General features: G+C 41.8%; 1 protein-coding gene across 1 annotated transcript; it reads right to left on the bottom strand.

The window, feature by feature from the left end:
- Positions 1-8,814: 8,814 nt before the first annotated feature.
- Positions 8,815-13,497, bottom strand: LOC145356068 (endoplasmic reticulum resident protein 29-like). The gene is made up of 3 exons (XM_080208677.1): positions 13,363-13,497; positions 11,407-11,545; positions 8,815-10,752 (listed from the first exon to the last, which is right to left on the bottom strand). Exons 1-3 carry the CDS (start codon positions 13,483-13,485, stop codon positions 10,250-10,252), a joined length of 765 nt encoding a protein of 254 aa, XP_080064803.1. The 5' UTR covers positions 13,486-13,497; the 3' UTR covers positions 8,815-10,249.
- Between the last annotated feature and the right edge of the window lie 3,492 nt (positions 13,498-16,989).

Genomic DNA, 16,989 nt, shown 5'->3' with positions numbered 1-16,989 from the left:
AGAGGATGCTGAAAGTCTGCAAAGGGATATAGATAGCCTAAGTGAGCAAGCGAGGGTCTGGCAGTTGGAGTACAATGTTGGTAAATGTGAGGTCACCCATTTTGGTAAGAATAACAGCAAAACTAACTATCATTTAAATGGTAAGAAGTTGCAGCACACTGTTGTGCAGAGGGACCTGGGTGTCCTTGTGCAAGAATCTCGACCAAAAGAATAGAATAATAGAATCCTACAGTGCAGAAGGAGGCCATTTGGCATCTCGTTGGTTTGCAAGTGCTGCAGGTAATTAAGAAGGCAAGTGGAATTTTGTCCTTCATTGCTAGAGGGATGGAGTTCAAAAACAGTGAGGTTATATTGCAGCTGTATAAGTTGCTGGTGAGACCACACCTGCTGTACTGTGTACGGTTTTGGTCTCCTTACTTGAGAAAGGATATACCGGCACTGGAGGGGGTGCAGAGGAGATTCACTAGGTCGATTTTGGAGTTGAGGGTTGGCTTATGAGGAGAGACTGAGTAGACTGGGGCTATACTCATTGGAATTCAGAAGAATGAGGGGAAATCTTAGAAATATATAAGATTATGAAGGGAATAGATAAGAAAGAAGCAGGGAAGGTTGTTTCCACTGGCAGGTGAAACTAGAACTAGGGGGCATGGCCTCAAAATAAGGCGAAGCGAATTTAGGACTGAGTTGAGGAGGAGCTTCTTCACACAAAGGGTTGTGAACCTGTGGAATTTCCTGCCCAGTGAAGCAGTTGAGGCTACCACATTGAATGTTTTTTAAGGCAAGGATAGATAAATTTTTGAACAGTAAAGGAATTAAGGATTATGGTGAGTGGATGGGTAAGTGGAGCTGAGTCCACAAATAGATCAGCCATGATCTTATTGAAGGCGTAATAGGTTCGAGGGGCCAGATGGCCTACTCCTGCTCATAGTTCTTATGCTAGGCCGGCATTTATTTTTGTAAAGGTGGTGGTGTGCTGCTTTTTTTTTGAAACTGCTGTGGTCCATGTGATGTCAATGCATCCACAGTACTGTCAGGAAGGGAGTTCCAGAACTTTGACCAAGCAACAATGAAGGAATGGCAAAATACTTCTAAGTCAAGATGTTGTACAATTTGGAGGGGAACTTGCAATTAGTGGCATTCCCATGTATCTGCTGCCCTTCTAGGTGATAGAGGCCATAGGTTTGCGAGATGCTGTGGAAGTGGTCTTGGTGAGTTGGTGCAGAGCATCTTGTAAATGGTTACACACAGCTGCCACTGCAAATAATGGATGTAAATGTAAATAAAAGACAACTGGCATGCAAAGTTGGAAGATTAAAATTAGCCAAGCATCAGCTGATATTTTCGTAAATTTACTGCATTTGGAAGAGATTCTTGAGGGTTGGAAAAAGGCAATGTACTTATTGAAAATGTCTAAACATAATTGAAAAGTAGACCAGTAAACTTGAGTGACTCAAGGAAAAATTGATTGAAATTATTCTAGAATTGAGCACTTGAAGTATAATTTGTTCAAGAATGATCCAGTCTGGTTTTTCGTCTATTGATGTTTTTATCAGTATTGTGAATGCATTTATATATATGGATACACATGATATACCCAGTAATAAGTTAAGGTATGCACAGTAATACATTGGAAGATAAGTTCCCATGGCATTGCTGATGGACAGAAATATTTCTTCTTTCCCACCAGTTAATTCTTCCTGTACTTCTCATTTATTTCCACTCTTGCCCTTTTTGAATGGTTGTGTGTGCATCTTCAGCTGTGTACACTTTTCTATCTTACCAATTATTGCTTAATTTTCTCCCAGCTCCCATGCCTTCCAGTGTCAGTGGCATGTGTTGCTTTTCTGAGATACTGCATTTTTAACATAAGAACGTAAGAACATAAGAAATAGGAGCAGGAGTAGGCCATCTAGCCCCTCGAGCCTGCCCTGCCATTCAATAAGATCATGGCTGATCTGTCGTGGCTCAGTTCCACATTCCCACCCTCTCCCCATAACCCTTAATCCCCTTGCCTATCAAAAACCTATCAACCCGCGTCTTAAAAATATTTAGCGAGGCAGCCTCCACCACTTCAACAGGCAGAGAATTCCAGGGATTCACCACCCTTTGAGTGAAGAAGTTCCTCCTCAACTCCGTTCTAAACCACCCCCCCTTTATCTTGAGGCTGTGCCCTCTAGTCCTACTATCCTTTCTGAGCGGGAAGAGTCTCTCCACCTCTATCCTATCCATCCCATTCATCATCTTATATGTCTCAATGAGATCTCTCCTCATTCTTCTAAACTCTAACGAGTACAAGCCTAGTTTATCCAGCCTCTCCTCATAGCTCAACCCCCTCAACTCCAGTATCAGCCTAGTAAACCTCCTCTGCACTCCCTCCAAGGCCAAAATATCTTTGCGTAAGTGCGGCAACCAAAACTGCACATAGTACTCCAGCTGCGGCCTCACCAGTGCCCTATATAGCTGCAGCAAGACCTCCCTACTTTTATCTTCAATCCCCCTCGCTATGAAGGCCAGCATCCCATTAGCCTTCCTGACCACCTGCTGCACCTGTAGGCTGGGTTTTTGCGACTCATGCACAAGGACCCCGAGGTCCCTCTGCACCGCCGCTTGCTGCAGTTTTTCGCCATGTAAGTAATAGTTCTTCCTACCATTATTCCTACCAAAGTGGACAACCTCACGTTTGCCAACATTAAATTCCATTTGCCAGTTCCTGGCCCATTCGCCCAGCCTATCTAGATCCTTCTGCAAACTCTCCACGCCCTCCGCACAATTTGCCATTCCACCAATCTTGGTGTCATCAGCAAATTTTGACATCATACACTCGGTTACCTCCTCCAGATCATCTATATAAATGGTAAATAGCTGAGGCCCCAGCACCGACCCTTCGGGCACTCCACTAGTCACCAACCGCCAATCCGAATAGCACCCATTGACTCCCACTCTCTGCCTCCTATTTGACAGCCAATCCTCTATCCACGCTAACACCCTACCCCCAACTCCATGCCCCCTGACCTTCTGTAATAACCTCTTGTGAGGCACCTTGTGAAACGCCTTCTGAAAATCAAGAAAGACCACATCCACCGGCTCTCCTCTATCCACCGCCCTAGACACATCCTCATAGAACTCCAATAAATTTGTCAGACACGACTTCCCCTTATCGAAACCGTGCTGCATTTGCTCTATCAAACAATTCTCCTCAAGATGCCTTGCTATTTTCTCCTTGATCACGGATTCTAGCATTTTACCTACAATAGACGTTAAACTAACCGGCCTATAATTCCCTGCCTTTTGCCTGCCACCCTTCTTAAACAACAGCGTAACATTAGCTGTTTTCCAATCTTCCGGCACTTCCCCGGAATCTAGCGATGTTTGGAAAATAATCACCAAGGCATCCACTATCATCTCCGCCATTTCAGAACCCTTGGATGCATTCCATCCGGTCCTGGGGACTTGTCCACAATCAGTCCCTCCAGTCTGTCGAGCACCGCTTCTCTAGTAACAATAATGTCATTCAGACCCTCCACTCCTACCATCTTTCCATCGCTAACACCCGGCAAATTATTCACGTCTTCCTCCGTGAAGACCGAAACAAAAAAGGTACTCAAGGCCTCAGCCATTTCCCCATCCCCTACCATTAAGTCCCCCCTCTCATCCTCTAAGGGTCCAATGTTCACCCTAGCCAGCCTCTTATATATTTATAAAAACTCTTACTATCCTTTTTTATGTTAAGCGCTAGCCCAGCTTCATAGTTTATCCTACCCTTCTTTATCAACTTCTTTGTCAATCTTTGTTGACATTTAAACCTCTCCCAATCCTCTTCTCGCCCACTACTCTTTGTATCTTCCCGTTATAAAAACTCAGGGTACAACACAATGAAATAGCAAATGGGCACTGGACCATGTGAGAAGCAAATAGACTGTCCTGGAGTTGGAGATATGCAGATTAGAGCTCAAGAAAACTGGGAGAGCGTAGGGGGCATGAAAAGGAAGGCTGGGAATTGGGAGTGGAACAGAACAGTAAAAGTCTGGATCTGAAGTGAAAATTTGCTCTAGATTAGCATTGTGCAGCTGCACAGTGAGTTGACAGTGGCCTATTAATAGGCAAAAGAAGCTCATAAGCGTACTCAATCACATGTACAGAGGCTTGAGGCATGTATACTGGAAAAGCCTTAACGCACAACAAGCTTTGGGAACCAAGTATGATCAAATCTCATGGGAGAGGAGGAGACCTGTGGATGTTGGGATTTGGGTGAAATTGTTGAGGCATTTCATGTATCATGGTTCTGATATATTTCTAGGTATCATTTAGTTCCTAATTTAGATACATTTTATTTATTGCAGAATTGTTTGATTTTGTTTTATGTTTATATTTTACAGATAAGTGAACATACATCTGGCTTAGCATCAAATACAAATATTGACTATGGAATGGAAGAGCTGAAAAAATTACTTAGAGGACCATTAGATTCCAAGGAAACAGCAAACTTGGCCACATGTCCTTATCTCATTGACTACGTTGTTATGAGTTTTCAAGATTCTCATTACAATTGGAATCTTAAAATTATGTAGTAGCGAAGGAAGCCATTCAGCTCATCGTGCCTGTGCCAGCTCTTTGAAAGACATGTCTAATTAGTAGAACTCCAAGTCCTTCTAGAAAGTTGCTCCTTATTTACTCATGGAGTTATAATGCACAGAAAAGGCCCTTCGATCCATTGAGTCTGCACAGACAATAACTACCATTAAAGGTGCACTAATGTGTGGAGCTTGCATGTTCTCCCCGTGTCAGCCTAGGTTTCCTTCAGTTGTTCTGGTTTCCTCCCACAGTCCAAAGATGTGCAGATTAGGTGATTGGCCCGACTAAATTGCTCCTTAGTGTCCAAAGATATGTAGGTTAGGGGGATTAGCGGGGTAAATATGTGGAATTGTGAGATAGGGCCTGGGCGGGATGCTCTATTGGAGAGTCAGTGAAGACTCAACGGGCCGAATGGTTGCCTTCTGCACTGTGGGGATTCTATGATAATCCCAATTTCGTGAACATGTCCCATACCCTTCAATATTATAAGTACTCAACCTAATATTTTTTAAAGGTTATAAGGTTTCCTACCTCCACTACCTTCCCAGGCAGTGTGTTCCAGATTCCTACCACCCTCTGAGTGATTTTCTTTTTCTCAAATCCCCTCTGAATCTACTGCCCCTTACCCAAAAACTATGCCACCTCATGATTAGCCTTTCAACCAAAGGGAACTGCTTGTCCCTACTCATCCTGTCCATATCCCTCAAAATCTTACACATCTCACTCATGTCCCCCTTTAGAGCCTTCTCTGCTCTAAAGAAATTCTAGGTCTATCCAGTTTCTCCTTATAACTGAAGTGCTGTATCCCAGGCAACATCCTAGTGAACCTTCACTGTACCCCCTCTAATGCTATTACATACTTGCTATAGTGAGGCGACTAGAAGTGCATACAGTACTTCAGCTGTGGCTAACCAAAGCTCTGTACGACTCCCAATATGACCTCTTAGCTCTTAGGCTCTATGCCACAATTGATAAAAGTGTCCTATAATGCCTTAACTATCCTATTCACCTGCTCTGCCACCTGTGAACATGTACACCAAGATCCATCTGTTCCTCTGAGCTTCTCAGCGTCCTGCCACTCATCTTGCTTCTTCCAAATGCATCACCTCTCAGTTATCAGGGTTAAATACCATCTGCCACTGCTCTACCCATCTGTATCTTCCTGTATCCTACATCATCTTCATTATTAGTCACCTTCCCAATCTTGGTTTTGTCTGTAAACTTGATTAACATTCCCTCCACATTATCATCTATATAATTTATGTATATAACAGCCAATAAGGTTCCCAGTACTGATCCTTGAGGACACCGACATCCAGTCACTCAAGCATCCTTTTTACCAATACCCTTTGTGTCCTGTTACTAAGCCAGTTTCTGATCCATCTCGCCAAGTTTCCCTGAATTCCATGTGCTTTAACCTTCTCAATCAGTCTCCGACATGTCAAAGGTTTTGCTAAAATTATATAAATATATTAACTGAACTTCCCCCATCTACACATTTGATCACATTTTCAAAAATTTATTAACATTTTTGTTGGGCACGACTTCCCTCAAAGCCATGCTGACTGTCCCTAATTAACCCATCTCTTTCCAAGTGGATATTAATTTTCACTTTCAGAATTTTCTCCAATAGTTTCCCTGACAATGACGTGAGACTCACTGGTCTGTAATTCCCTGGTTCATCTCTACCACCCTTCTTGAAAAATGGAACAACATTAGTCATCCTCCAGTCCTCTGGCCCTCTCCCTGTGGTTAGAGAGGAATTAAATATTCATGTCAGAGCCCCTGCGATTTCTTGCTGTGCCTCCCACAGCAACCTAGGATGCAATTCATCTGGGCTAGGGGATTTTTTTGTTATTAGTGGGACATGTGTTTTGCTGGCGGGCCAGCATTTATTGTCCATCCCTAGTTGCCCTTGTTCAGATGCAGTGAAGAGTCAACCACATTGCTGTGGCTCTGGAATCACGTAAGCCAGACCAGGTAAGGACGGCAAATTTCCTTCCCTAAAGGGCATCAGTGAACTAGATGGGTTTTTCCAACAATCAACAATGGTTTTCAGGTCATCAATAGATTCTTAATCCCAGATATGTTTTATTGAATTCAAATTTCACCATCTGCTGAGGTGGGATTCAAACCCGGGTTCCCAGAACATTAGCTGAGTTTCTGGATTAATAGCCTAGTGATAATACCACTAGATCATTGCCTCCCCATCCATTTTTAAGTCCATCAGAGCCTCCAATACCTCCCATTTCCTATGTCAAACTATGCAAGTTCCTCACAGTTCCTTTTCCTGAATTCTGTACTCACCATAACCCCTTTTGGGTGAAAAAAACTTGTAAACATTTTGAACATCTGCATCAAATCTCTGTCATAGTCTAAAGAGAACCCCTGTTTCTCCAGCCACTCAACATCATCAAAGTCTTTGCTCTTGTGCCAGTCTTATAAATCTCTTCTGTGTACTTTTTGATGCATTGTCAACCTTTAGCTCAGAATTGGATGCATTTTTAACAGCCTTTTCAACTTGTCACCTTTATGTACTTGTGTGCATACAGTCCCAAGACTCCCTGTTCCTGCATCCCATTTAAAATTCAATCATTTAATTTATATTCTCTCTCCTCATTCTTCTCACCAAAATGAATCTCATCCAAACTTGTTGCAGAAATATTCATCGGCCACATGTCTCTTCATTTTACCACTTTATTGGTATTTTCTATTCATTTGTGTGACATGAGCATCACTGTCTGGCCAGCATTTATTGCCCATCCCTAGTCGTCCAAGGGCAGTTGAGAGTCAGCACATTGCTGTGGTTTTGGAGTCACATCTAGGCCAGGCCAGATAACAACAGCAGATTTCCTTCCCCAAAGGAAGTGAATCAAATGGGTTTTTCTGACAATCAACAATGGTTTCATGGTCATCAGCAGATTAATTCCAGATTTTTTTTATCAAATTCAAATTCCACCATCTGCTGTGGCAGGATTCAAACTTGAGATCCCAGAACATTAGTTGAATTTCTGGATTAACCGTCTAGCAATACTACCATGAGACCGTCCCCTCCCCTTCCTGAAGACTGTAACTATCTTTCTCAAATAATTACATTTGAGCTTTTTGTCACCCACAAACTTTGAAATGATGTTCTGTACACCCAAGCCCTGGGTCATTATAGGTATCAAATAACACAGTTGTTCCAACACCAGCCCGTGGGAGACAGCACTGCATATTTCCCTCCTGTTCGATAAACTGTTTACCACTACGTTCCTCTGCTTTAAGCTCCAACACAACCACCATCTGTTTAACCCCATGGGCTTAAGTTCTGCCCAAAACCCGTAATTCCTATGACTGCTGAAGCTTCAGCAAGTTGACTGCTGCTGAGCCAGACTGACCAGGTCTGCTCTCAGCAAGGTTGTTGCAATTTGTCTAACTGTCTCAACTAAGATAAACTGTCAACAGTAACCAGTCTGATTCCTGACCAAGTAATTCCCGCTTGAAAAGTGAACATGAATTTCAAACGATGGCCAAATACACTTAAATATCAAAACTCCTACTAACATTGTTCTCGGAGAATAATCTGATTGGTGAGATAAAGTAGCTCCAACGGATTCATATCTCAAAAATAGCACCTTTTCGAAAATGCAAAGAAAAATGAGTGTATGTTGGTTGACACAGCAAGGAAGATCTGTTCATGAACATATGAATTAGTAGCAGATGTAGGCCATTCAGCTCTCCTACCTGCTCCACCATTCAATAAGCTCATGGCTGATCTGGCTGTATTGCAGCTCCATTGTGCTCTCAGCCCCCATCACACTTCTTGTGCATCAAAAATCTGTCTAACTCTACCTTCAATGACCTCCAGCAATCCTAAAATGCACCACACTCAATGAGTTACTGTTGTTTTGTAAGTGTATGTGGCAACTAATTTGCCCAGTAGATCAGATAAAGTAGCCAGCTTCAACCATTAACAGCCAGTTTTCGTGCACTTTGAAGGAAACTTTTTATCTACACACGTACCAGGGCTTGTTGTCTAATCTAATAGATGGTGCAATACTCCCTCAGTAACACACTGAAATATAAGCACAAGTTCTGCACTTGATCTGAAGGGCTAAACCACAGTTAACTGACTCAGACAAGAGTTCCCATCAACTGACCCAAGTTGACACTACAAGAGTGCTAAGAATGGAATGCCACTTGTTCTGAATTCCAAAATGTGTAATTGCTTCCTCCTGAGTACAGTGGAATCATAGTTACAACACAACTTAAGGTTAAGTTTTTTTTTTATTTTTTTAACCAATTCATTCATTAGAACACACAAATGATTGTTTGCATAACAGGACAATCCTAACACAGATCAACTGTTAGGGGGAGATCAAAGTATGGATGATTGTAAGGTGTTCAGGTGTCACCAGTAGTTAGACAAGACTCTTCCTTTAATAGCATTATGTAACCCATGGAGAAACAGGATTTGAGGTTGGCTCTGCTCATGTTGAGATAGTCTCTCGTGTCAATCTGGGAACTGTTTTGCATGGAGGATTTGCTGCAGATTTTACTGAGAATCCCTCCTGTGGGAAATTGGATTGCCTTTGGCTGAAAGAGGGAAGATTTTCTCAAACCTGCTTCCCCTTCACCTGTGGTGCTCGGCATACCTGCATTTTCACATATGGTGGGAGGCCCAGACACACCTTAGATGTCCCTTCTCTTACTCTCTCCAGTGACACCATGCTAGGGGATACTGTTCAACGGTATTACAGCCACAGAGGAAGTGAAATGGACTCCACAACGACAGTAGCTAGAATTTTAACTGAATTATCTCTACACAATTACTCTTTATTGACTTCCTGACCTCTGGGTACAGCCTGCTGTGGCATTTCTGACATCGGGAAGTCGCCACAGGGGAAGTAACACGTCAAATCTGTGCCGCATGTCAAAACAATACTGGGATTAACCCTCAACAAAAGGTTAGTGAAAAAGTTGTTTTGCAAGAATTAAAAAATTAGGTTTGTAAACAAATAGACTTTGAACCATGTCACTGCTGAAGAGCTTCAAAATTTCTACAAATTCTAATGTACTTTAAAGTATTTTATTGGATGCTTACCAGAAGTCGGGTTTTGTAATGGTATAACTCCCATTCTTTAAAGGTGTTTCCTCATCTAAGTTGGTCTACCTTGTGTCAGCAGCTCCTCCACAACTGAGATGGGGAACTCTGTGATAGTTAGAGTATATTGGGCAGCGACCTATGTTCCACTATAGCACACACTCCCGAAGCTTCAGCACATTGTGCTGCCATAACAATGGTGAAAATTCCCTTCCAAAGACTTTTCAAGATCTCCCCAGAGGCTTTGTTGCTACTTGTGTGCTTTTTAGGCAGACAGACCTAGAAGGTTCTAGTGTTGACTCCAAGTCATGGAGTTAACTGATGTTAGCTTTGGCTTTTGGGCCCTTTACATTTGAGAGGGAGGGGCTAAAAATTTGTCTAGCTCTCCTGGTATATGCAAGGGCTCCTGCTAGGTGGCAGCCTAAAACAAGGTCAGGCTTAGTTGAGATATTCCAGCTTCAGAGCCTTTAATGAGAGAAACCAGGAGAGGATTCCTGATGCCAAAAATCCTGCTTAGCAACTTCAGCAGTGACATGACTTACAGCAGGTGCTTCTTTTCACTTAAGGACTTTATCAGACCCAAATTCATTCTTACAAATCCTCCTTTGCTATGCTGCGTATCTGAAATGAACTCAGGATGTTCTGGCGTTTCTGAAACTCTACCTTCTTAACTGAGCTCATCTTGCTCTCTCCCAGCAGTTTGCCAATCCGTGTAATTTCGGAATGGACAAACGAGTCACCTTGTTCCAGAACCTTGCTCATAATTTTGTGGTACTGCTCCGCCAATTTCTGTTCAGACTCTGGCACCTCCGGCACCATGGCCTTCACCTTCTCCATGATCGTCTGACGCTTTTCCCGGGCGCTTTCACTGCGAAACTCTGCAGCCAGCAAGTCAAATTCCTCCAGGCAGCCCAGCATCCCCACCCACACACCTTTATTCTTCAGCCACTGCTGAATGGCTTCCTCTTTAATCTCTCCGGTGTATCGGACTGGATTCTCCAAATCCCCATTAGTGAATAACAAATAGGCAGGATAGTCATCCTTTTCCACTTTGTATTTCGTGCCAAGTTCGGAATTTTCCTTTTCACCATAATCTGTTTAAGAGTGTAAAACAAAAACTCCAGTCAAATCATTTTGCATGATGTAGGAAAATGATGTTTTTTGGTTTCCCCCCCCCCCCCCCCCAAACAATGCCCCTACTTCCCTGGTGATCTCTTGTTTGGAACAATGAAGCTTCCTAAATAAACATTGACCAATTCTCTCCTAACCCTACAACACTTCAAAAATGATTACAGTTCAAAAGTACTTGATTGCTATAATGTGCTTTGGGATGTCCTGAGCATATAAAAAGTGTTTACATCAATACAAGTTTTTTTTTATTTGCTCTCTTCCTTTACCACGCACATCCCCTTCATTTCTCATCATCTCCGCTGAAAGGAATGGTGATAGACACTCATTAACTATTTTGTATGAATCTGTTTCTCAGCTCAGGATCTGCTACCTGGCACAAGCTCTTGGCTCTGCAGTGCCTGCTCAACTGTTTCTGTGAAAACATTGTACATTAAATCTTAATGTGGATTTTGTCTTAAACACGGTTTTGGCTGTGATTGAAATTGCATCGTTTTGTGGGAACTAAACAATATGCGACAAAGTGCTTGGAGAAGACAACAGGAATCAAGTAAGTGACAAAAATGCCAACCACATGTTTTATCCTTTGCTTGAACTTGGACAAATAACTCAGTTCCTACCTGATATTCCCACCTCAGCCACCAAGAACTCCTTGCTGGAAGCAGAGTTTTCCGCTAATTTCTTAAACTCATCCTGTTTCTCTCCATATGGATACTGCGTGTCAATCTTTACCAGGACATACTTCTGTTTGGGAATAACCTGCAGGGAATATTGAAACCTTAAGTGCTGGTCCACATATTGGGATTTCACAATCCTCATATCATAGATCAAACTCACTCAAGATTCCCTTTAACTATACAGAGGATGTGATGGCCTAGTGGTATTATCACCAGACTATTAGTTCAGATAGTAAGCTAACGTTCCAGGTTCAAATCCCACCATGGTTGATAGTGGAATTTGAATTCAGTAAAAAAAAATCTGGAATTAAGAATGTACTGATGACCATGAAAACCACTGTCAATTGTTGGGAAAACCCACCTAGTTCACTAATGTCCTTTAGGGAAGGAAATCTGCTGTTCTTACCTGGTCTGGCCTACATGGGATTCCAGAGCCACAGCAATGTGTGTAACCCATGTCCCATGAAAGAAGAAAGAACAATCTGTTTACTAATACACTCAGTGCACCATCAGCAGAAAGGTTGCAGACTAGAAGCATTAATTCTGTTTCATTATAGATTCTGCCAGACTTGCTGAGTAATTTTTTTTTACTATTTTCTATACTGTATATTTTATGGATTTCGTTTTCAGGGTTTGTAATTTAACTAAGCTCTTTTTGTGAAGCAAGTTTCTATTTTAAAATTAAATGTGCAATATTTCAGAGATGCCACCCACAATGCCTTCTGACGACGTTCTTTGAGTATGGAATTTCTTTGCCTCTTTGCTCTAAGTAGTTCAGTGTGTAGCATTTTGTGACATTTTGTCTGCAAATCAGACAATTTATCTCCATTTTTTTCCTGATACACATTTTGAACTTTAGAATCTTACACGTGTGCTGTAACCGATGAAAATGTTTCTGTAGTGGTTCCTGTTTTAAAAATAACCCTTGTAATTATGTGTTTTGTCCACACATGACTGAGTTCTAGCACATTCTGCAAGCTCAAGCTGCCCTGACCTCGTTAGTGATAAATGAGCTGGAGGGAAAAGGAGGGTGGAGGAGGAGAGGGATTGAGAAGGGGGAGGAAGAGAAGTAAAGGAGGAGAAAGGGGAGAGGAGGAGGGAGATGTGTCGGGGGGAAAGGGGAGCTGGACCGGGGGGGGGAAGGGGAGATTTCTCGGGGGGGGAGGAAGTGAAACACGCGTGTTGAGGGGATTGGTGCGCAGATGTCGGCGCTGTTTTGCTGTCAGTTTCCTATTGGAGGAACACAGCCTGGCAGTTCAAAAGGAAATCCTCTGTTAACTATTTTATTAACGGACTGGCTTCAAAAATATTGTGAAGTATTGTATAGAAACCCGATGGGAGCTTCTAATGGAGTCTTCCGCCCAGATAAGCTCAGATAGACACACTGATACAGATTGAAATGGATACATTCTGAAATGGATACATTGGGTTGATACAGACTCGCTGCACTGAAACAATGGAGCAATGTTGCAAACTCCACGTAGCCTTTAGTGTCCCCGTTAAATAGATTTGATCTAGAAAATCCTATCCAGCTTTTATTCATCCATTTCCAGAATAAATTTCCGAAATTATTTCCTCCCGTTATAACAACAACCCCGGGCACCGGTCAGGATTAATATTCTCTGAACGGTTTTTCATCCCAAGCTATATTCTGCCACTTCAATGTTTTTCAATAAAAATGCATTGCCTGCGATTGCCGTTATTGGAACATGAATATTGATGGATTTGTACCTTCCCATGCTGCTGCATATTGCACCTGTTCCAATGTCACAGCAGTGTCCATATTGTCAAATGTATCTTCTGTGCAGCACTCGGGAAGTTCACGTCGGGCAGACATGCGTCTGCATCAAATGAACAGCAATCATTAATATAAAGAGAGCATTTCCAGGGTGCACTCACCTTGTAAAAAGTGACGGTGTCCAGAGGGAGGGAACCGACTGTATGCAGGGCTCCAGTGGGAATAGAAAGGTGCAAAAATGCCGCGGTGAGGAAGAACAGGAAGAAGCTGCCGTTTGCTGCCATGGTTTTACTGTGTCTCACATCAGCAGCATGTGATCTCCACGGCAGGGAGGGAGCTTCATGCAAATTACTCCAGTGCCAACCCTCTAGCTGTGACAAGTATTAATATTACAAATGCAGGCGCCAGAAGGGCAAAACTGGAGTTTTTGGACAAATGCAAATATGGGATGGGAATCATTTTATTATTGAGGGTTGTTTTAAAATATTTTAAAGGCCGATGGTTAGGACCTGGAATGAATTGCCTGACAAGTATGGGATGGGGGAGTGTTCAGTTGTGGCTTTGCAAAGAGCTTGCAATGCTTCTGCCTATTCTGTTTGCCTGAATCCATGATTTTTCATAGAATCTACATCTGTCATTAATTGCTCGCCCATCCCGTGTTCCCAGCTTTCCTCTGTGTTAACTAACCCGGTCATGTTGGTATCGTTTACAGCCTTTGAGATGAAACTGGTGACGCTTTCCTAGATATTTAAGAACGTTTTGAAGAATATATCACCCGTTACCAAGCCTAGCAGGACTCCATTCACTCCACCCCTTCATACAGAATTTCATGTAGATCTTCCGCTCTGTCATAATTCAATCCATCTCAATAGAAATATAATGCCTAATAATTTTCTGCTAGCGTCTGTAAAACACTGTGCCAGGAGCAATGTTGAAATTCAAGTCTACGACATAGAAAAATATGATGTTAAATGTCACACTATAATGTCCTTGGTAACAGATTCGAGGATCTTTTTCATTCCGATGTAAAACGAAGAGATTTTTGATTAAAACAGAAGTGAAATGCTGCAAATGTTAGAAATCTTGAAATAAAATCAAAGTGCTGGACAAACTCTGCCAGCATCAGCAAAAAAAAGACTGAAATGGTAACTCTGGGTGAAATCTTACCAAAAAAATGGCAGCATGTTTCTCTTCAGATCTTATGACACTGCCAAAAAGTCCTCAACAGGTTGGCAAAACCCAACTGCCCAGAGATCGGGGTGCCATCTTTAAAGGGAAATTATATAAGCACTCCATTCCTAGTTAATATCTGGAAGTTTAATCTAAAAACAATGCAAAAAGTGATGAGGGCAGAGTCAGGCTCAATAGCCAATATCACTGAGGTATTAGAATGAGGCCTCACCAATGTAGATAGCACCGTCAGGAGAAAAGGGAAGAAAATTAAAAACAACATGCATCAATGATACATGGTCACCAACATTTTCTACCAGATACTTTATTCTGGCCTTAATATGGAGTTGTGTAGGAGGCCTTGTGGTCCAATGATAACACCTTTACCGCCGGACCAGAAGCTTCAGGTTTGAGTCCAACATCAAGATCTTTTGGCCATGGAGGAGCATTCAGTGTGGTTCTATCAGCTCAAAAATCTTTCCACTACTTCCCCCACTATTCCCCAAAAAGGTAAAAAAAAAAGTAAATGTGTACTGATACACAAACAACAATAATATTGAGTTTAGCAACTTTGGGCTTTAAGAGACTCTCATTTTTCTCCCAAACACAAACTGGTAATGGAGGTTATTTCCATCAGAGTTACTCTGGAGTGGAAGAGGTCTAGGCTGGTGATTAGGGAGACAATCCCCTATCTTAAATCTGCTTTCTTTTTGTTGCCAGTTTACTTTCATATTATACTTCTCACTTGTCATTTTTCACTAAATTTTTAAACTTTTCCAATCTATTGTTTTTGACAATTTTGTAAACTACTTCTTTCAATCTAATATTATCATTAACTTTTCTAATTAGCCACAGTTGGACCACTTTTCCAGTGGAATCTTCATTTTTTAAACAAATGTATTTTAATTGAGAACTATAAACTATTCCTTTAAATGTTTGCCATTCCTTATCAAAACATAATCTAATTTCCCAATCTACCTCAGCCAATTCCTCTTTCATATCTTCATAGTTGGCTAATGAGGATTGGAAGATTATGGTCAGTGCCTTAACAATACCCACATTTACTTCCCTCAGTATCTTGGATGTATTCCCTCCAGTCATGGTGATTTAGTAGAATTAAATGCAGCGAGCCTATCTATCAGTTGCTCTTTATCAATTTTTAACCTATCTACTACCTCAACATCTCCTCGTAGGCAGAATCTCCTTCCTTGGTAAAGACGGTTGCAAAGTATTCATTTAGTAACTCAGCCATCTTTCCTGCCTCCGTGCAGAAAACCTTTTTTTGGTCCCTAATCAGCCCCTCTCCTCCTCTTATTACCCTGTTGTAGTGCTGTGATGATTAGTTGCTTAACACCTTGTCCTCCTCAAGTGACCAGATGAAGAATTTTGGAGTTTTAAAATCAGCCCTTTATTACGAGCTACAGTAAGGGATCCAATATGCCAGTTGGTGGCACAGTCCAGGAGCACTGGCTACAGCATCTCACAGATATACCTCCAAATCTGATTGCAAGTAATTCACATATGCCAATTAGTGAAGTACGTTTATATAGAAGTTATCGATATCCAGTCACAATTAACAATTGAAATTACATATAAGAGTACAGTTGTCCAATTACAACTTTACATGTTTACCTAATTATAATATCATCAAGCAAAAGATTTTTCTTTACTATCTACTACCCAGGCATGAGTATGATAGCTATAAATCTGACCAATGGTTTATCAACTTCCATGTCCATTGTTCCTTGTTATAACATATACTGACAAGCTGCAACTGAACAGTATTTAATGGAAGTCTAATGTGTGTGTTGTGTGACTGCTGCCTCTATTGTAATTGGGAGTTTATTTGTCCTTGACTCTTATCTGCTTTAGCCAAGACCTGTGGTTTTTCTCATAGTTTTCCTGTGTGACTGAGTTTAGCAGTTTGAAGCTTACATGATTTTTAAACTTGTCTGATTATTAACCCTTCCGTAACCTTTTAGTATTCATATTCCTACAGCAGACTTTTGAATTCCCTTGTATGGTAGCTTTTTGATTTTGATTTTTTTTATTGACACATGTTGGGATATAGTGAAAAGTATTGTTTCTTGCCCACTGTACAAAGCATACTGTACATTGAGAAGGAGCGAGAGTGTGGAATGTATTGCTACAGTCATAACTGGGATGTAGAGAAAGATCAATTTAATGTGAGATTGGTCCATTCAGAAGTCTGATGGCAGCAGGGAAGAAGCTGTTCTTGAGTCTGTTGGTACGTGACCATTGTTGGGGCGGCACAATGGTTCGCACTGCTGCCTCACAGCTCCAGAGACCCAGGTTCAATTCCCGGCTTGTCACTGTCTTTGCAGTCTGCACGTTCTCCCATGTCTGCATAGGTTTTCACCAGTTGCTCCAGTTTCCTCCCACAGTCTGAAAGACATGCTGGGTAGGTGCATTGACCCAAACTGGAGCCGGAATGTGGCAACTAGAGAAATTTCACAGTAACTTCATTGCAGTGTTAATATTAGCCGACTTGTGGGTTAATAAATAAACTTTAACCTTACCTCAGACTTTTGTATCTTTTTCCCGAAGAAAGAAAGTGGAAGCGAGTATGTCCATGCTGCGTGGGGTCCTTGATTATG

The sequence above is a fragment of the Carcharhinus amblyrhynchos genome, chromosome 20 (assembly GCF_965287045.1).
Source record: "Carcharhinus amblyrhynchos chromosome 20, sCarAmb.v2.hapA, whole genome shotgun sequence".
Classification (NCBI taxonomy): domain Eukaryota; kingdom Metazoa; phylum Chordata; class Chondrichthyes; order Carcharhiniformes; family Carcharhinidae; genus Carcharhinus; species Carcharhinus amblyrhynchos.
This window is presented reverse-complemented; position numbering and strand designations above follow the sequence as displayed.